This window comes from Mesoplodon mirus (genome assembly GCF_964341445.2).
Source record: "Mesoplodon mirus genome assembly, chromosome: 13".
Taxonomy (NCBI): domain Eukaryota; kingdom Metazoa; phylum Chordata; class Mammalia; order Artiodactyla; family Ziphiidae; genus Mesoplodon; species Mesoplodon mirus.
This window is the reverse complement of record NC_138989.1, coordinates 20,604,882-20,625,580: the sequence shown is the minus strand read 5'-3', so window position 1 is coordinate 20,625,580 and position 20,699 is coordinate 20,604,882. Positions and strand designations below refer to the sequence as shown.

Below are 20,699 nucleotides of genomic sequence, written 5' to 3'. Positions count from 1 at the left end.
GGCCGGCCGGAGACCCTGGGCTGGGCCCTCTGGCCCATCCTGGAATGGGCGGAGTCTCTGATTCTGGGTGGTCAGGAAGCCACCTTCTGCTTCGCAGGCTCCCAGCTGCTTTCCCTCTGCCAAGTGGCCCTGCCTTTGCTTCTCAAGCCATCCTCCAGGTCTGTGCAGTCTCCTCCTCACGACTGACTTGCCCGCTTTGAGCTGTTTTCTTCTGGCGACTGAGATGAGCCCTTCGCTGGGTGCTGTCCAAGGACAGTGAACAGCTCAGCCTCAGCCTGATCTGACCCAGGCCTGCCACTCCAGCCACGCCATCCATCTCGGGCAAGTTGCCTCTTCTCTCTGAGCTGCTTGCTGGGCAGGAGGCATCCCTACCCCAGAGGTGGTGGAGAGGATCCTGCTACGTGAGGCATGGAATAAGCTTTAGCAGAGGACGTGCTCAGTAAATGTAAAAACACACAACTCAGTGCTTTGTTTTGAAGTGCTGTAGCCAGATGAGTGCTCAGTATTAAGCAAAACTCATGAGTTGATAACATTTTTAAAAATTCTGTCTATCCCTTCTTCCAGGCCTTTCTCCCTGGTATTTAGTATCCAAATCACTTCCAACCCCAAACAGAAGCTCGAAGAGTGTACACACACACACACACACACACACACACACACACACACACACACACACACACACAGAGGCAGGCACACTCTGTCTATCCTTTTTGGAAACCACTTTCCCAAATTATCCCCTTTTCTCCCTTTCTCTGCATCCCCCATCGCCATCTGTTCCCAAAGCTTCAGTCTTTCACTCCCCACAAAGTGTCAGGAAGAAAGGGTGATTGTACTAATTCAAGCTAAAGTGTGATTGACAGTCCCCCAGGGTTTTGACACTGAAATAATAATCATTGGCAGAATTCTACTCTCTGGTCTAAGGGGAGAATTTCAGTGAGCATTTAAAGAAGCCGAGAGCTCCATAGAGGGATTTCTGAGGGACTTTATGTCCTGTCCAGCCTGCTTCCCCACTGAAAGTAGCCCTGGAATTAGATTTCCCCATGCCAGACATGAATCCAGTGCACACATGAACTGCCAACAGTTTCAGCAGCATATGATAGGCTCAGGTTTCTGGGGAGAGGGTCCCCGGCTATTTTCTGATGCTCAGAGGTGCCAGCATCCCCCGGATGAGACTCATCTTTGCTTTGTCAGTCGCTTCTAGAACCCTCACAGCAGCCTTTGAGGTCAGTGGACCCACCCGTCTTTGCAGCTGAGGAAACTGTGGCTTAGATGGAGGAAGTGACTCTCCCAAATACGCATGGCCAGGAAATGCCAGGGCCTCTTAGCAGTTTCGATCCCAGGCCCCGAGGCTGTGTGCTTCTTCAGCTTTGATGTTTATTTTCCACTTGCTGTGGCCTGAGGGGCCCCAGGCAGCCCAGGCCCTTGTGGCTGGATTGGTCCAGCTGCCAACCGGGTCCTTTAGTGGTTTCGGCTGAACCTCCCATCCAAAGAAGAAAGCCGCCTCCCACTGCTTTCCCTCCAGACCCTGTCCTATTCGCCAAGCCACCTGAAGCCCCCCGTCATGCTGGGCTCTTTCCTGCCTGTGACTTTGCACTGGCTGTTCCCTTTGCCAGGAACTCCCTTCTCTCTCTTCTCCACCTGGCTGTTCACAACTTCCCTGTCCACTGCTCAGAACTCGGCACAAGGGCTGCCTCCTACAGGAAGCCTTCCCTCACCTACACAGGTCGAACCTGTCACCCCCTCCCTAGTGTGGGTCCACAGTATGAGTAGACTCGGGGGGCTGAGGCTGTGTCTCTTAACTCCATAGCCCAACTCCCGCACACAGTAGGAACTCATGAAATGTTGGGGTAGATGAATAACCAGTCAGTGATCATGGCTAATATTCTATCAAATGCTCCCTATGTGCTGGGCACACTCTTAAGTTCTTAAAGGGGGTCATTTAATGTTCATAATAGCCCTTTGAGGTGGACACTCTTAGACCCATTTTACAGGTGAGGCTCAGAGAAGTGGAGTCTGTTGCCCAAGCTCACATAGCCACACAGGAAATGGCAGAGCTGGGATTTGAACCCAGGTCTGTCTGACTCCTTGAATGCCCAGAGACCTCAAGCCCTCATTTGGATTCTAGAAAGAGGTGAGAGAGGAAACGAAGGTTCTGAAACACAGCGGGGGTGAGGCAGAGAAGGGCTGGGGGGTCGGAGGTGGGCTGTCTGTCCAGCATCTGGGTCTGCACCTTTTGCGTTGGGCTGAGGTTGCATGATCAAAGGGCTTTGAGGGTGAATTGGGGAGGAGGACAGATCTGACATTTGAGTGACTAGAGAAGGGGTGGCTGGGCTGGGTGGACCCCTACTCTTTGAAACCAGCCCCTACCTAAAGAATTGGCATTGAGGTCTTATCATCTTTATTAGTGACATTTGGGAAGGGTGAGGAGCTAGGCTCAGGGTCATAGTTCATGTCCTAAGTCATCCCCTCCCCCTGTTCGCACGTCACCCCCCCGGTCTGAGCATCCCCAAGTCTCCCCAGGACACGGGCAGGAGCCTCCTGACTGACCTCCCCGCTTCCATTCCCACCCCTGCAGGCCCTCTCCCCAGGGGCTGCCCTTAGAGTAAGTCCAGCTGCTTCCCCGTCCCCTGAGGACATGTCTGGCAGCTGCGCCCCATCTTCCCCTTCCCTCCCCTCCAGCCCCAGAAGCCTCCTCTCGGGTTCTTGAACACGCCAAACCCTCTCCCATCTTGGGGTTTTGCACCCTCCGTTCCCTCTGCCTGGAGCACCCTTCCCACACGTTTTCACACCGCCAGCTCCCTCTCCTCCAGGTCTCAGCTTGGATGTCACTTCCTCCAAGAAGTCCTCCTTAACCTCCCTCTTCCTTCCGCTTCTTGATCTCTCTCATGGTGTCCAGCTTATTTCTTTGCAAGCCGTTGTCACGGTCTGGCGGTAGCTTGTGTACCGTCCACATCCCCCACTCGGTTGTAAGCTCCTTGAGGCCAGAGGCCTGGCTGTCTCGTCCACTGTCCTGTCTCCAGCCTCGAGCAGGTTTGCTTCTGAGTGAAGACTGAATGAACGGATGGCAATTCTGGAAGAAGCCCAGACCAGGATATTTAGCACCTTCTGAAAAGCCTCTCCTGCAGAGGCAGACTGTGGTCACTCAGAGCAGACACAGAGCCAGCTGATGAGCCTGCTGGCCTGGGTCAAAATCATGGACCCTGGCTTGGCCGCTTTCCAGCTGGACAACTGTGAACAGTCCCTCTGTACCTTGGTTTCCTCCTCGCTGTTCCATAATCATTTCCTAGCACTTCCTCTGTGCCAGGCCCCGCTCATGGGACCCAAGCACGTTCTGTAAATATTTGTTAAGCATCTACTAGGGGCCAGGCACCTGGCCTAGCACCAACGTGCTAGGAGCTGGGGAGACAGCCGTGAACAGAACAGGCAAAACCCATGTCTTTATCAAACGAGTGTGCTGCTGAAATCTGATGTTCTAGCGCTTTATTATTTTCACATTTTAAAGAATTTCACATAAATGTATTTCAAGAAAGTCCTTTTTTTTTTTTTTTTTTTTTTTTTGCGGTACGCGGGCCTCCCACTGTTGTGGCCTCTCCCGTTGCGGAGCACAGGCTCCGGACGCGCAGGCTCAGCGGCCATGGCTCACGGGCCCAGCCGCTCCGCGGCATGTGGGATCCTCCCAGACCGGGGCACGAACCTGCATCCCCTGCACCGGCAGGTGGACTCTCAACCACTGCGCCACCAGGGAGGCCCAAGAAAGTCCATTTTTGAAAGAATTATTACTCTTTCCATTTATCAGTTGGGGAAACTGAGGCATTGAGTGGTTAAGGAACTGGGCAAGATCTCACAGCTAGGAAGTAGCCAGGAGGGACTTGAACCCAGGCCATCGGGCCCCCTGAGGTACTAATAGAAGCTACGCTTAGGGTTGTCGGAGGGTCTCGTGAGTTAGGATGGATGCAGTGCCCCACAGCGTTCTGCTCTGAACGTCAGCACCCTCATAGTTTCCGCTCTTGGGGTCTGGATGGTAAAGCGCCTGCAGCCCGCAGGCCTCCCTGACCATCCGTGTCCCTCTCTCTCCCCAGATGTGAGCCCGGCGGGGCTCCCGCCCACCTGTCGCTGAAGCACGCCCCCCGCCCCAGGCCCAGCATGCGCCTGTCGGTGCGGAGGGCACTGCTGGCAGCCGGCTTCACCCTGGCCCTGGTGCTGGCGGTCCAGCTGGGGCAGCAGGTGCTGGAGTGCCGGGTGGCCCTGGGGGGCCCCCGGGGCCCCCGGCGGGCCATGCGGCCGGAGCAGGAGGACCTGGTGATGGTGGGCACGGACCATGTGGAGTACCGCTACGGCAAGGCCATGCCGCTCATCTTCGTGGGGGGCGTGCCTCGGAGTGGCACCACACTCATGCGTGCGATGCTGGACGCCCACCCCGAGGTGCGCTGCGGGGAGGAGACCCGCATCATCCCCCGCGTGCTGGCCATGCGCCAGGCCTGGTCCAAGTCGGGCCGGGAGAAGCTGCGGCTGGACGAGGCGGGTGTGACAGACGAGGTGCTGGACGCCGCCATGCAGGCCTTCATCCTGGAGGTGATCGCCAAGCACGGAGAGCCGGCCCGCATCCTCTGCAACAAAGACCCCTTCACGCTCAAGTCCTCTGTCTACCTGTCGCGCCTGTTCCCCAACTCCAAGTTCCTGCTGATGGTGCGGGACGGCCGGGCCTCCGTGCACTCCATGATCACCCGCAAGGTCACCATTGCCGGCTTTGACCTCAGCAGCTACCGTGACTGCCTCGCCAAGTGGAACAAGGCCATTGAGGTGATGTACGCCCAGTGCATGGAGGTGGGCAAGGACAAGTGCCTGCCCGTGTACTACGAGCAGCTGGTGCTGCACCCCCGGCGCTCCCTCAAGCTCATCCTCGACTTCCTCGGCATCTCCTGGAGTGACACCGTCCTGCACCATGAGGACCTCATCGGCAAGCCCGGCGGCGTCTCCCTGTCCAAGTGAGTGGAGCCCCCACCTTCCGCTCAGACCCCTGGTCCCGGAGTCAGAGACGCTCAGTGGGAAGGTGGGCTCTGCCCCTCCAAGCTTGGCCTTGGGCAAGTCACTGTGCCTCTCTGAGCCTCCTCTGTTGTACTGGAGAAGATCTGGGAAGAGAGTGGTTAAGAGCACAGCCTTGAACCAGATCTCCCACCTCATAGCTCTGTGGCATTGAATAAGAAGTCACTGTACCTCTCTGAATTTCGGCTTTATTATCCAAAAAATGGGGCAGTCACTCCTCTCCAAACTGTGAATATGCTTTGTAGTGAGCTGTAGCAGGTAAAGGTTGAGAGTATAGTTTCTGGAACCAGGCTGTCTGGGTTTGAATCCCAGGTCTGCCACTTTTTAGCTGTGTGACCTTGAGCAAGTAATTCTCCCTCTCTGCTTTCATTTCCTCATCTGTAGCATAGGGATAGAATCAACCTATGTTCACGTGTGAACATCAAATGGGTGAATACACGTTAGGTGGTTTATTCCCGTTATCATCGTTTCAGTGTTAATCTTGCTTTTATTGGAATACTCATCAGGCTCACCTTCACTCTCATTTATTGAGTGTCTGCTGTGTGGCCGGCACTGAGTGAAGCCACAAACAATCATTATTCCTTTAATCCCCACAGCCACCTAGAACATAAGAACTGCTCTTATCCCCATTTTACAGACAGAGAAACTGAGTCTCAGGAAAGTTCCTGGCCTAAGGCCACACAGCTAGCAAAGGGTGGTGCCAGGATTTGAACGCAGGTCTGTTGGACTCCAGTGCCCGCGTTCTCAAGCTCTCTGTGGCTGGGACCCATCCTCCCTCCCTTTCTGTCCCTTGCTGTCTGCCTTCCTCCTTTGAGGAGGCTGTCCCTTTCCTGAGACAGTGCAGCACCAGAGTGTGCCATCCCCATGTCTCCATCCTGGTCAGTTGCAAGCATCTTTAACAGCCCAGTAGAAGGGCAGTCCTTCCTGGGACAACGCCTCCTATTTCTTTCATGGCTGGACCCTCCCAGGCTCTGCCCCCAAGAGCTCCTGATCCCTGAGCAGAGCAGGGGGCTCTCAGCAGCTCCTGGCAATGAGGTGCCCATGGGCTGGGTACCCCCACCAGTTGGTGCTGGAGCTGGGATTTTTGTAAATCATCATGACAAGACATCAGATGACCAAAGGAATACATCCTGATTGCAGGAAATTGGGAAAATACATAAAACAAGAAGGAAAAACCACCCATAATCCCAACACCCAGATTTTGATTTGTGGCTTGCTGGTCCTTGATCAGGGTATATTGGTAAAACTGGAGTCCTGCTGGTCATGTTCCTGTGTAACCTTTTTTCACCTTGTATTTGGGACGCTTGCCCATGGCCCCCAGCACTCTGCAGTGACATCATTTTGAATGGCTGCATGATATTCCACTACACGATCACCATATTCTATTTAACATCTATTTCTGGACACTTTGACTCGTATCAAGCCTGGCTCCTATCCAAGTTCTGGGATGTATCTATGTGATTTCTGTCCTGTGAAGTCCTGGAGACACAAGGGTTGTGGCAGAGGCCAGGCACATGTTTGATCATGTCTGGTATGTTCACTGTAAACATCTTTGCAGCAAGCATTTTGTTATAAAAGATGAAATAACTGGTTGATTGACAGTTCTGGTTTCTTTACTCTAGGAAATGATAACATATCAGTTTCTGCAAATACTTCAGTGAGCACAGTTATCCCTCCCACCTGTCAAAACCAAAAGGGTACTGAGCTGTGGTTCCAGAGCATTATTGATGACTCTTTAGCTAATTTAGATACACTTACTTTCTCTCTCCTGCCATCTTTACCAGATTTATCACACAGTATTAGATATTGGAGGCCATGTTCATAGCAGCACTACTCACAATAGCCAAGACATGGAAGCAGCCTAAGTGTCCATCGACAGAGGAATAGATAAAGAAGATGTGGTGCATATACAATGGAATAGTACTCAGCCATAAAAAAGAAGGAAATAATGCCATTTGCAGCCACATGGATGGACCTAGAGATTATCATACTAAGTGAAGTAAGTCAGACAGAGAAAGGTAAATACCGTCTGATATCACTTATATGTGGAATCTAAAATATGACACAAATGAACTTAATTCATGAAAAAGAAACAAACTCACAGATGTAGAAAACAAACTTATGATTACCAAAGGGGAAAGGGTGTAGGGGAGGGATGGATTGGGAGTTTGGGATTAATAGATACACACTACTGTATATAAAATAGGTAAACAACAAGGACTACAGCATAGCACAGGTAACTATATTCAATATCCTTTAATAACCATAACGGAAAAGAATATGAGAAAGAATACACACACACACACGTATGTATAACTGAATCACTTTGCTGTATACCAGAAACTAACACAACATTGTAAATCAACTATACTTCAATTTAAAAAAAAAAAGAGGCAAAAGAAGAATCAAGCTCCTCCTATCCCCTCAAAAAGCAATGGTTACTTGATTCCTGATGTGTCTTGAAAACGGTGAAAATTCTAACAGAATCTGGCTTAGATGAGCTCACCGAAGGATTTGCAGAAACTATGTTATCATTTTCTCGTGTAATGTAGCTGTCAACCAGTGATTTTATCCTTTATGGCAGAATGGCCTTATGGCCAATTGTGGGGTGAAACTGCTTGCAGTGAAGATGTTTATGGTGAAAATACCTAGAATCGTATTTGTGATGTTTGACACACTGGCTAAAGTTGAGATTTAAATCCAGGTCTGCAGACTCCAGATCCGTGCCCTCCCGACCAGTCCACACCCTTTCCCCTCCCCAGTTCCCCTCACCCCCCCTTCCCATCTTCCTTTTGCTCTATCTGTTTGCTTCTGTTCTTCGTTCCCAAGTTATTGCTTAGCTGGGATGGAAGCATCTAGAAATAGGTCCTCGATCCTAGGAGTTCCCCACCCTCTATCCTATAAAGCCTCTGAACTATTATTGGTAAGATCGTCATGATTCACACAGCTCGGTAACCAACCCTGTTGTATGGGAGAGCAAGGAAGCACATATAAGATGATGACTGTTTCATCCTAACAGCAAAATGAAAACAACCTAAATCTCCATCTTTAGGGGAATGGAAAAAAAATGAGGTATTGAGAGAGTGGGGAAAAAAAAAACCCCGCCTACAAACCAGTACTATGTATAGTATATAATTTCTGTTTTTCAATCTGCAAGCAAAACCATAGATTTTCAGTGTGTATATGTGTGGGAGAGAGAGAGAAAGAGAGAGAGAGCTAACACTGAGACCTTAAAATGTACCAGATACTCTTTTATTATTAACTCGTTTACTCCCCAGAACAGCCCCGTGAGGTAAGTACTATTATTATTCCCATTTTACAGGTGAGGACACTGAGGCTCAGAGAGGTTCAGTCAGTCTCCCAAGGCCACACAGCCAGTGTTGGTAGAGCTGGAATCTGCACCCAGGCAGTCTGGCCCCTGAGTCTGTGCTTAGCCACTCTGTTTTTAAAAGCACAGAAAACAGATTGATAGGGTACGCTTCAGAATGCTACGGTCAGGTCCCTGTAGGGAGCTGAAGGACTCGGAGTGGTGATCCCAGGGGCTATTCGCCTTACCATTTGTGTCTTAGAATTACTTCTCAAGAACAAAATGTCCATCTTAGTCATATAAATAAAAAGTAATTTTTAAAAAGTCAGAGAGGTCAAGGAAGCAGAATTTCAACACCACTGAAGTGGTGTGCACTGTCTAGCCCTTTCTCCCAGCTTCCCACCACGTGCTTTTATCCCCATTGTACAGAGCAGGTATGTTGAGGCCGTGTGACTTGCCCACATTCTTATACTTGATAAGAGCCGAGTGGGCCCTGGGGACCGGTCCCCCCAACCTTTCCTGCTGCCCCAGAGTCCCTGAGCAGGGAGCCCGCCTGAGCACCACCTGGGTCTGCCTGTGCCCCGTCCAGCCCGTCCTCTCTCCCCAGGATCGAGCGATCCACAGACCAGGTCATCAAGCCCGTGAACCTGGAAGCTCTCTCCAAGTGGACTGGCCACATCCCTGGGGATGTGTTGAGGGACATGGCCCAGATCGCCCCCATGCTGGCTCGGCTTGGCTATGACCCCTATGCAAACCCGCCCAACTACGGCAACCCCGATCCCATCGTCATCAACAACACACACCGGGTGAGTGCACATGCACACAGGGAGATGCGTGCTCAGGCTGCAGTGGGGGTGGAGGCTCCAGCTACCCCAGAAAACACTTAGTTTCTTGATTCCTATGCAGCTGGTTTGTTTCTGTCTCAGGGACACGGTGATTCGTACGGCTGCTTGTATTTCCATTTTTGCTTGGGCCACAAGGAAGCTCGAAACCAACTGGTAGCCTGCCTCTCACACTGTTAGCATCTCATGGCAGGCCCATTTGTGCACTAATTCCATTTGATTTACCCTTTTCCCCCTGCTTCCCTGGCTGTTTGTTTGTTTGTAAAGCACTTCAAGTCTCTGTTGAGTCTGGGTGTGAATAAATCAACGATTGGTCCCTTTATTGCCCCCGTAAGGTTTAATTTTTAATTTTATTTATTTATTTTTGGCCCTGCCTCGAGGCATGTGGGATCTTAGTTCCCCCACCCGGGATCGAAACCATGCCCCTTGCAGTGGAAGCACAGAGTCTTAACCACTGGACCACCAGGGAAGTCCCTGCCCCCATAAGGTTTAATGTTTACTTCTCAGACAAATGTAAGTTTAGGGTGGTTTAAATTACTTTTTAAGTTCTCCTTGGGCTTCCCTGGTGGCACAGTGGTTGAGAGTCCGCCTGCCGATGCAGGGGACACGGGTTCGTGCCCCGGTCCTGGAAGATCCCACATGCCGCAGAGCGGCTGGGCCCGTGAGCCATGGCCGCTGAGCCTGCGGATCCGGAGCCTGTGCTCCGCAACGGGAGAGGCCACAACAATGAGAGGCCCGCGTACGGCAAAAAAAAAAAAAAAAAAAAAAAAGTTCTCCTTAGTGTAGGTGGCCAAGGGGAAATGACTTTGAGAAGATGTTTTTGGAGCATAAAAGTAGGCTAATCCTGGGTGGAACAGTTAACAAGTCGATATTATTTACATGTCACTGTCACAGCTTCTCCTTTACTCTGGTTGCTGTGTTCTGACTTCCTCAGAGACACTAAGTTAATGAAAATATCTGAAAATGGGACCCAGGCCTGAGGAAGAGCCCTCCTACCCCTTATGTCATTGAGACCCAGAGTTTTAATTTAAGCTGAGTTTGGCATTTCTTTTTTTCTTTTTTCTTTTTTTAAATTAATTCTAAAGTCCTCTGATTCTACTTTCAGAGAACTACTTTGTGTTTGGTCTGTTGAACTGGAGAAGAAAGGGCATGCATCTTAAATTTATTTATTTAATTTATTTATTTTTGGCTGCATTGGGTCTTCATTGCTGCGCGCGGGCTTTCTCTAGTTGCAGTGAGCAGGGGATACTCTTCTTCCGGTGCACGGGCTTCTCATTGCGGTGGCTTCTCTTGTTGCGGAGCACGGGCTGTAGGCTCACGGGCTTCAGTAGTTGTGGCTCACGGGCTCTAGAGCGCAGGCTCAGTAGTTGTGGCGCATGGACTTAGTTGCTCCACGGCATGTGGGATCTTCCTGGACCAGGGCTCGAACCCGTGTCCCCTGCATTGGCAGGCGGATTCTTTACCACTGCGCCACCAGGGAAGCCCGAATTTGGCATTTCTGAGCACATGCTGATTTTAGAAAGTAAACAGTTCTTTTTTTCCTTTCTCTTTTTTAAAATTGCCTTATAACTGACTTTTTATATTATTGTAGTTTCAGGTGTACGACAGAACGATTTGATATTTGTGCACATGGCAAAATGATCACTACAATTTGAGTCTAGTTAGCCACTGTCTGTCACTGTACAAATTTACAACATATGCAGTACAATATTACCGACTATAATCACCGTGCTGTACAGTACATCCCTGTGACTTGTTTATTTTATATTATCTTGTCCCCCCTTCACCCATTTCACCTCCTCACTCCCAACCCAACAGTTCTTGTATTGAATCAGAAAGGGAGAGAGGCATTACTCTTTATTCTCCTTTAATTCTTCAGTGGACTCAAGGAGAAAGACTCCATTTGATGCCAACAAGTCCTTAACACGTACAAGCTTTCTCTCTCTCTCTCTCTCTCTCTCTCTCTCTCTCTCTCTCTCTCTCTCTCTTTTTCTATTTTTTGGCCACGCCATGTGGGATCTTAGTTCCCTGATCAGGGCTCGAGCCCGTGTCCCCTGCATTGGAAGTGCAGAGTCTTAACCACTGGACCACCAGGGAATTCCTGCAAGCTTTCTTTTTAACGGAGAGAATTTACTAACACTGAGCGCAGGCGGCTCTGCCCTTGTCCTTGAAATGCAGGCCCATCTATAGGTCTCATTACTTCCTCTTCCCCGACATCAGTTGATTTTGTAAACATCTACTTGTGGAAATACTCAGGGATCCAAGGTAGATACCCAGAGTGCATGGAGAGCGTGGGTGTTGGCAACCTGGATGTGGCTTATTTTTATGATTTTTATTATTTTTGTTTTAAATATTATTAATTTTAATGTTTACTATTTAATAATAGTTATTATTCTTTAAACTGTACTTAGGTGCTTTATATACTTTCCTGTATATATGCTATATTTCATAATAAAAAATTCATTAACGGGATTAGGGACTTCCCTGATGGCACAGTGGTTAAGAATCCACCTGCCAATGCAGGGGACACAGGTTTGAGCCCTGGTCCAGGAAGATCCCACATGCCGTGGAGCAACTAAGTCCATGCGCCACAACTACTGAGCCTGTGCTCTAGAGCCCGTGCGCCACAACTACTGAAGCCTGTCTGCCTAGAGCATGTGCTCCACGACAAGAGAAGCCACCGCAATGAGAAGCCTGCACACTGGAACGAAGAGAAGCCCCCCACTCACCACAACTAGCGAAAGTCTGTGTGCAGCAATGAAGACCCAACACAGCCAAAAATAAATAAATTAAAAAAAAATTTTTTTAATTCATTAACGGGATTAAAAAGAAGCAGCAGCAACTGGTGATGACCTTGAAATCCAGCCCCCAAATGCTTCTCAGAAGGGGTGGCTGGGACAGGATGAGGGCATCAGAGAAAGCTGGCCTCTCCTTACCTGCTTTTTTAGCCTGGGGCCCAGCAGCAGCTCCTCTGAAGTCCCTCTAAAAGGCAGAGGCCCCTGGCAGGTCCTAGACTATGGGTCAGAAGCTCCCAGAGTAAGGCCTGACCTTGGGTGTTGTATTAAAAAAAATTCTGATGAGCAGTGATGGGTAAGAACAGCTCTTTGGAGCTCTGTTGTTTATTTAAAACAGATGATGTCTCTGGGTTTCTTCCAAAGAGGTTTACTCCCCAAAGAAAAACTCTGTTTTCTACTAACTTATTTAATGACACAAGTGTTAAGAGAACCACAATTCCCTGATTCACTTATTCTCATCCCTAACTGAATTTTTGTGACAAATACACTTGTACTACTGAGAAGAAATATTTTGACACTTCATCTATCTATGCAAGTAGAGAATTGATAGGGTCACTTTCAAAAATGATTTTTTGTATTTCAAGTTTCTGGCTTAAATATCCAACGGTGCAGATTTTTACGTTTGTAAGAACTCAGTTTGGTTTAAAAAAAGCCAAAAACTTGCTCGAGTTTTGTGACCCTGTATACTTTTAAAATAAAATCAAGAAAGCAAAAAAAGGAAAAACAAAAACAAAACAAAAGAGCTTTACTCCTTAGGGGTTCCACAAGTTTTAACAAGTGCCAGACACCTTGTTTAGTCTTTACAGTGATTTTGCTGTAACTACAAAGATAAGTGCCCTCGTTGAAAGCCACAAGGGTGTGCATGTGTGTGTGTGTGTACTGAAGGCGCAGAATGTTCCTGTACTGGATCCTGGGCAGTACACTCAGTTCTGAAAGGATCCCAGTGCTAATGAAACTGTCTGTACCTGTGCTGTTCATTACAGCCACTAGGCTTGTGTGGCCCCTGAAATGTGACCAGTGAAATGTGATGAGTCCAAATTGAAAGGTGCCATGTAAGTGTGAAACACACACTGGATTTTGAGGTCCTCGTACCCCCAAAAAGCATGTAAAACTTCTCCTTAATCATTTTTATATTGATTACATAGGGAAGGAAAACTTTTCCCTTTTTCCCTTCTAGGTTCTTTGGCTGGTCTGATAATGAAATTGACATAAGACAGATTAATAGGAGAGAAAACAAATTTAATATCGTACATACAGGAGCTCATAAAAATAGGAGATTCATAAGAAGGGGCCAAAGCAGGCATCTTTCATACCTTTTAGACGAAGAAAGAATACATTTGTGAAGTACTGATAAGACAAAGACATTTGGGCTTGGGGTAGTAAATTACTGAAGAAGTAACAAGGTTTGTGTACACAGCCCTCTTGGCCCTGATTTCTCCATCTCTGGAAGGATGTCTGTCTACCTCCTATTGCGGGGAGGGTACCTTTCACCTGGGAGATTTATTCCCTGCTCTCAAGGGCACCAAGGAGGGTCAGAGTGTCCTTCTGGCACCGGCTGTTTCTTAAATAACTTTAATTCAAAATAATGAATATGCCAAAGTGGTAGATTTGGGGGCGACCTGCCCTGAACCCCATCAATTACATGTTGAAGTATTAATATTTTAGCTATATCAGGTTAAATAAAAAATACCACTAGAGGGAATTCCCTGTAGGTCCAGTGGTTAGGACTCCACGCTCTCACTGCTGAGGGTCCAGGTTCAATCCCTGGTTGGGGAACTAAGATCCCACAAGCTGCGCGGTGTGGCCAAAAAAAAAAAAACCCACTAGAATTAATTTCACCTGTTTCACTTTTTTTTTTTAATGTGGCTACTAGAAAATTTTAAATTACAGACTAGGTTCACATTATATTCTATTGGACAGTGCTGGTCTATCCAGTGCCTTGTATTTCGAGAGATAGTGGAAAGGCCTGGAATTTTCTGGCTCCCACCTCAGGGCCTTTGTCCTCCCTGTGCCCTCTGGCTGGAATGCTTCTTCAGAGCTTAGCCTGGCAGGATTGCCTTGTCACTCAGGTCTCAGCACAAAGGCCATGCGTTCCAAGGGGCCCTTTCTGACCACGCCTTCAGAAGAAGCCCCCTGGGCACTCCTAATCACATACTTCCCTTGTAGTACTTTCCATGGTTTGATATGTTCTTGTTTAATTGTGTTTGTTGTCACTTGTGGATTGTCTGGCCCTCCCCACTCCAGAATGGAAGCTCCAGGAGGATGGGACTTCTAATTGTCTGGGCAATGTTGTAATGGCCCCCAACCCCCTCCCCACCCCCGAGCTTAGAATAATGCCTGGAATAAGAGGAGCTCATTAATACATGTTTGTTGGATGGATGCATGGATGAGCAGGTGGATAAGTGGATGGGGTGGGTTGGGTGGATAGATGGATGGATGGGTGTGTAGATGGGTGGGTAGGTGGATGGGAGGGTAGATGGGGGGCGTGGATGGGAGGGTGGATGGGGGGGTGTGGGTGGATGGAGAGGTAGATGGATGGGAGGGTGGATGGGTGGGTACCCAGATGGATGGGTGGGTGTGCAAGTGATGGGCTTAATTTTATTTTTTGATCATTTCTACAATAGCGATAATTTTTTCTTTCCTAGGTCTTGAAAGGGGACTATAAAACACCAGCCAATCTGAAAGGCTATCTTCAGGTCAGAAACCCCAGGGGTATTTCTGCGGCACCACTAGCTTCCTCTGTGCCCTTGAACACTTCACTTCTCTCATGGTTGATGGTTTGCCCATCAGAAAATTGGATGGGGGTGGGATTCCAGTCAGAGGCTCTCAAGTGTCTGATCCACCTGGGGCGACATCTCAGTAGCCCTTCAGCCTGAGCCCCTTCCTTGTCCCCTGGCTTGAAAGCAGTTGGAGGAACTTAGTGGGGACTTTCTGTCAAACTTTCTGCCTCTTGCCTTAAATTCAGCTTCATTTAAAGTGGCAGTTCCTGGACTTCCCTGGCGGCCCAGTGGTTAAGATTCCGTGTTTTCACTGCAGGGGGCATGGGTTTGATCCCTGGTCAGGGGAGTTCCGCGTGCCGCACCGTGTGAACAAAACAAAAAAGTATAAAGTGGCAGTTCCCAGCCCAGCACAAAAATTTCATCAGTCTACCAAACAATGATGGTCATGCGATGCAGGTATGTGTGCAAATGGAGACATAACACAGTCCTGTGTCCCCACAGGCTGGCCTCCCATGCCTCCTGGGCGTGTCCACGGAGGCTGTCCCTGAATCCTGTCAGGAAGAACCGCTCCCAGGACTGACAGTTGCAGCATCCTCCTTTTGGTGCCAAAGTGCTCCCTTTTTTGTGTTTTTTTTGCGGTACACGGGCCTCTCACTGTTGTGGCCTCTCCCGTTGCGGAGCACAGGCTCCGGACGCGCAGTCTCAGCGGCCATGGCTCACGGGCCCGGCCGCTCCACGGCATGTGGGATCTTCCCGGACCGGGGCACGAACCTGTGTCCCTTGCATCGGCAGGTGGACTCTCAACCACTGCGCCACCAGGGAAGCCGGAAAGTGCTCCTTTTTAAATGAAGGGTGGTGAAGCTACCATCAGTAGTTTCAGTTTGTGTGTGTGTTTTATTTAACTTGGCCAGGAAAGGGTGGGGTCACCCTATGCTAATCCCCAGTTTAATCATCAAACTCACAGACTCTCATGGGTCGGGCAGTGAGATTTTGGTCCTTTGGGCATGAGTCCACACTCCCTCTGTGGGAATCAGAAACCCTTCTCTTGCCACTGTGAAAAAATATTGCCAGAATTAATCAGCACTAATTTGTTATTTGTTTTAACCCAAAGAGGATGTAACAAGAACAACAAACAGAAGTGGGGTAAAGGGGAATTAGCCACCATCTGAAACCCTTTTCATTTTTACATACAGTCTTTTTTTTGCCCACCTGGATATCCATTTTTGTGTTCCTTGCAGTTCCATTGTATGAGCTCCTTTGTTTTACTTTCTTACTGTTTTTCCATCTTGGGGGTCTCACTGTGGCCATTTCGGATGGCTACATAGTTTTCTCTGGAATGCATTATGTTCCACCAATTACTTAACTGTTGCCCTATGTAATTTTTGCAATATTTTGCAATATTTCAAATGATATCATGCACCTATCATCCTGATTTTGCCTCTCTTCTGTGGGGCGAGGGCTGGGGGGGCCTCAATGGAATTGTTCCCTTCGAATACAATTGTTTTTATACGAATTTATTTATTTATTTTTGGTTGCATTGGGTTTTCATTGCTGCGCGTGGGCTTTCTCTAGTTGCGGCACGCGGGCTTCTCATTGCGGTGGCTTCTCTTGTTGCAGAGCACAGGCTCTAGGCTCACAGGCTTCAGTAGTTGTGGCACTCGGGCTCCGTAGTTGTGGCTCACGGGCTTAGTTGCTTCGTGGCATGTGGGATCCTCCCGGACCAAGGCTCAAACCGGTGTCTCCTGCATTAGCAGGAGGATTCTTAACCACTGCACCATCAGGGAAGTCCCCAGATACATTTTTAAGTAGTGGAATCAGAGGGTGGGAGGGTCTTTTTTTTTTTGGCCGTGCAGCATGTGGGATCTTAGTTCCTCGACCAGGGATCATACCCATGCCCCTTGCAGTGGAATCGTGGATTCTTAACCACTGGACCGCCAGGGAATTCCCCATGGGAGGGTCTTTTTTGAGACTCTTGAACTACAAGGTTAAAATTGCTTTACAGAACAGTTGGACCAGTTTACACTCTCCTGCACTGTGTGGCGTATTCAAGCTGGCCTGGGACTGTTTTTTGCTCTCTTAGGAGCAAAATGTAGAGGAATGGCATATGCTCTGTCATCGTGAGCAGTCCCACCCTCTGGAGAGCTGCCCCACAAATTACGTCAAACCCCTACTTTCTGCCCTTTTCTCCTCCACTGTCCCCCACTGTGCACATGATCTCCTGCAGGATATTGCAAAACTTGGAAACAATCTTAGGACAACAGTTGAGTAATGGTGGTGTGTACATTGTATAGAATACTATGTAGCCATCCAAAATGGTAATCGTGAAACCCCAAAAATAGGAAGATAGGAAGCAAGCAAAACAAAGCTGCTCACACATTAGAATGGCAACTCATGCAAAAATGTATACTCAGGGCTTCCCTGGTGGCGCAGTGGTTGAGAGTCCGCCTGCCGATGCAGGGGACACGGGTTCGTGTCCCGGTCAGGGAAGATCCCACGTGCCGCAGAGCGGCTGGGCCTATAAGCCGTGGCCGCTGAGCCTGCGCGTCCGGAGCCTGTGCTCCGCAACGGGAGAGGCCACAGCAGTGAGAGGCCCGCGTACGGCAAAAAAAAAAGAAAAAAAAAGAAAAAAAGTATACTCAATCCCTAAACTCCAAACGCCCTCTCCTTTCCAGGGCTTTGCTATTCCCTCTGCCGGGAATGCTTTTCTACCCACATCCGTGCATGGCCGGCTTCGTTTTCATCTTTTAGCTCTTTGCTTATGGGGTGTTTTCCAACACCAACAACTAATTCTCTGATTATCTGGACACTAACTAGGTGTTGCATAATTCAGTTCAATTCTGACACTGATTTCCGGAGATAGCCTCTGACCCCACAGGTTAAGGGCCCAGTCCCACAAAACTGCCCCCACTTCAGATGCCCAGGCTACCTACCTTTCTGCCCAGCCAACTACACATTTGCAGGGTCCCCATGCCCCCCCACACACTCAGGTTTGGTAATTCACTAGGAGAACACACAGGACTCAGGAAAACACTTTACTTCCTAGATCACCAGTTTATCATAAAGGCTGTAACTCAGGAACAGCCCAGTGGAAGAGATGTGTAGGGCAAGGTATGGGGGGAGGGGCGTGGAGCTCCCATGCCCTCTCTGGGTGCACCACCCTCCCGGCACCTCTCTGTGTTCGCCCACCCCGACTCCCTGACCCTGTCATGTATGGATTTTTATGAAGGCTTCATTAAGTAGGCATGGTTGATTAAATCATTGGCTGTTGGTTATTAATCTCCAGCCTCCTCCCTTCCCCAGAGGTTGGGGTGGAGGGCGCTGAAATTTCCAACCCTTTAATCATGCGTTGGCCTTTTTGGTAACCAAGCCGCCATCCTGAAGCTAGGGGCCCCCAGCCACCAGTCATCTCATTTGCATACAAAAGATGCTTTTTATCACTAGGGAGGTTCCAAGGGTTCTAAGAGCTTGGTGCCAGGAACCCAAGGCAAAGATCACATGTAGGTTTCTCATTACACTCCACCTTAAATGTCATCCCCCTGTAGTGGCCTCTCCGAACCACTTTATCTGAAGGAGCCCCAACACCAGTCACTCATATCAGCCCACTGTATTGCCTGGACTTGATAGTATCTTACGGATGTGTTTGTTGAGCAGGCTCTCCCCACTAGAATGTGAGTTGGGTGGGGATAGGATGGGGTCTATTGTGTTCACAGTAGCCCCAGCACCCGGCACACAGTAGGTGTGCGGTAACTACTCGGTGAGAGAGTGTGCCCAATTCAGTGATGCTGAGAGCTGAACCTCAGGGCAGTGAGGCCCTGGTACCACCACTTGGCTGTGACCCTTCCTCTGTGTGTTGTCTTCCTCCAGGTGAACCAGAATAGCACCTCTTCCCACCTAGGAAGCTCATGATTTCCAGGTAGGCCTGCGGACGTTGCCGGGACCTTCCGACACTTCTGAGCCCAGGAGTCACTTTTCTGAAAAGCTTGTCCTTCCTGAGCCTCCCTGGGGAGGAGTGGCCACCAAGGTGGGCTGACCCAGCCCCATCAGGAGGTTTCCCTGGCCCCAGCCTGGGGAGCTATTTATAGAATCAAGGCGTAGTCTCCTAGCTCTGGATCAGGGGTGTGGGCAGGGATCAGTGCTGAACCAACCAGAAAAAGGTTTATCTGGCATTGGGGAGGGGGTACAGAGGACAGGTGTGATGGGGGGATTCTAGAACCATTTTGCACAGAATACTGTCTGCCAACCCAGCTTCTATAAACAGCATCAGGTTGGCTCAAAGCAATTAATGTTGTAATAATAGTCACAAGCAGTTCTGGTCTAAGAATAACCCCTACTGCACTGGGCCGAGTGCTCTTCCTGTGTTACTCCTTTAACCCTCAGCATCCCTGGGAGGCAGGTGACGTGACTGTCCCATTTTATGGAGGAGAAAACCAAAGCCCAGAGAAGGGCGTTGACTTGCCTAAGGCCACAGAGCCACCAAAAGTCATCTCCCCCAGAGTTTGCTTTTAACAAACGATTTTAAGTGCCTATTTATCCATCCATGTTTTGCCAAGGGGCAGGGAAACAGGTTCTGAACTTGGGAAGTCAAAGATTTAAGAACTCACTCGAGGTTCAACTCTTGTTGGCCTCTGTTTTCCCCATCTGGAGAATGGGGATTCATCACTGTCCGCCTCCAAGGGTGGTCGTGAGATGAAGTGAGCTGGCCTGGGTGGGAGCGCTGGGACCTTGTGGCAGATGTGGGCACTGGAGTTAAGGCTCCAGCGAGTGAGCTCACTTCCTTATGCTCCCCAGCCTCTCTGATCAGGCTCAGGGAAACCTGGGGGAGTCAGAGAGGCCAGGACCAACTTGCCTGGGTATTTGGCCTATTCTTTTAAACTGTAAAAGAGCTTCTAGCCTCGAGTCGATTTTTAGTTTCCTTATCTTATTTTTAAATAATCAGCATATTTTTTAGTTTTTCTTGAAATCCACTTTGCACCAGCCCACAAGGCTGGAGACACGAAGTCACCCTGACTATCAGTATTCCCATCTCGAGTTGTGCTAAGATCCAGGACTTCCGTTTAATTCCTAAGAAGTCTCACATTGAAAGCAGTCTTTTTCCAAGTTTTTCCCCAACTCGATTTCCCTCTCTCTCTTTCTGCAGGTTCATTAGTAGAATCCTGAACCTTCTCGTTGACGAAAGCCAGATCTATTTCTCGCATTACTCTTTAGATGAGGTCCCAGAGACAGGGTACTTTAGCTAATCATTGCCATCTGCTCTTCATAAATCAGAAAAGTGATATCTTTGAGGTCAAGTGGCGACAGGTTGAGATGTGGGTAAGGACCCAAGAAACATTTTTAAAGGTAAATTCTCTCCAGCCATCTGGATGCTATAGAAAATCTCACATGCTTACATGAATGCATGAAGACCATCTGTCCTGCAATCACACATATAAATATACAAGATCTGTTTCAGAATTGCGACTCTGGGCCTAACACCTGTTTTCTCCCCTTTCAGATCTTTGCAAATGGCTTCGTTGCCAGAAGAGAAGAAACTTTGCATTTGAGTGGAAATCGGACCTCTAATCCAAGCATATTGCTTGCTATTAATCTCCAAAACAGGACTGCTCACAGAGGAATGTATTTGCATATGTTTGCAAAAGCTGAATCATTGAAAACTTAACCTTGAAACACTCTATCTTAGGGTAGTCTGGGGTAGAGAACCAAGAGTGTGGAGGTAGTCCGGCTTTTGAAACTTAGGTATTTTATATTTTTCCCCTTGAGAAGTTTTTTTTTAAGAAATGGATTTGCCATCCTCCTTAATTTGCAGGACTGCCTTGGTGGCTTTGTTTGCTGGGACAAGGCCCATCACCCGTGCCTCTCCTGTTGACCCTTACTTTTGAATTCAAAGAATCTATTTAAGAATTTAATATATGAGGCTTTCTTTGATTCCTCCTCGGTTCTACTCACAGAGAAAAAAATATATATATATTATTTGAATAAACTGAACAGGGACTCA

At 48.7% G+C, this 20,699-nt stretch overlaps 1 protein-coding gene across 6 annotated transcripts in view; it reads left to right on the top strand.

Annotated features, from left to right (window-relative positions):
• TPST2 (tyrosylprotein sulfotransferase 2) overlaps positions 1-20,699 on the top strand; it is a 58,173-nt gene extending 37,474 nt beyond the window's left edge. For 4 of the 6 annotated variants that reach the window (XM_082641576.1, XM_082641580.1, XM_082641579.1 and 1 more), the window contains 5 exons: positions 4,080-4,985; positions 8,958-9,156; positions 14,633-14,683; positions 18,572-18,620; positions 20,199-20,699. In XM_082641576.1, coding sequence (XP_082497702.1) covers positions 4,144-4,985; positions 8,958-9,156; positions 14,633-14,683; positions 18,572-18,613 — 1,134 coding nt within the window. In that variant the 5' untranslated portion in view covers positions 4,080-4,143 and the 3' untranslated portion in view covers positions 18,614-18,620; positions 20,199-20,699. Of the gene's footprint in view, positions 1-97; positions 322-4,079; positions 4,986-8,957; positions 9,157-14,632; positions 14,684-18,571; positions 18,621-20,198 lie in introns of all 6 variants that reach the window. The other 2 variants (XM_082641577.1, XM_082641578.1) reach the window with 2 other exon arrangements.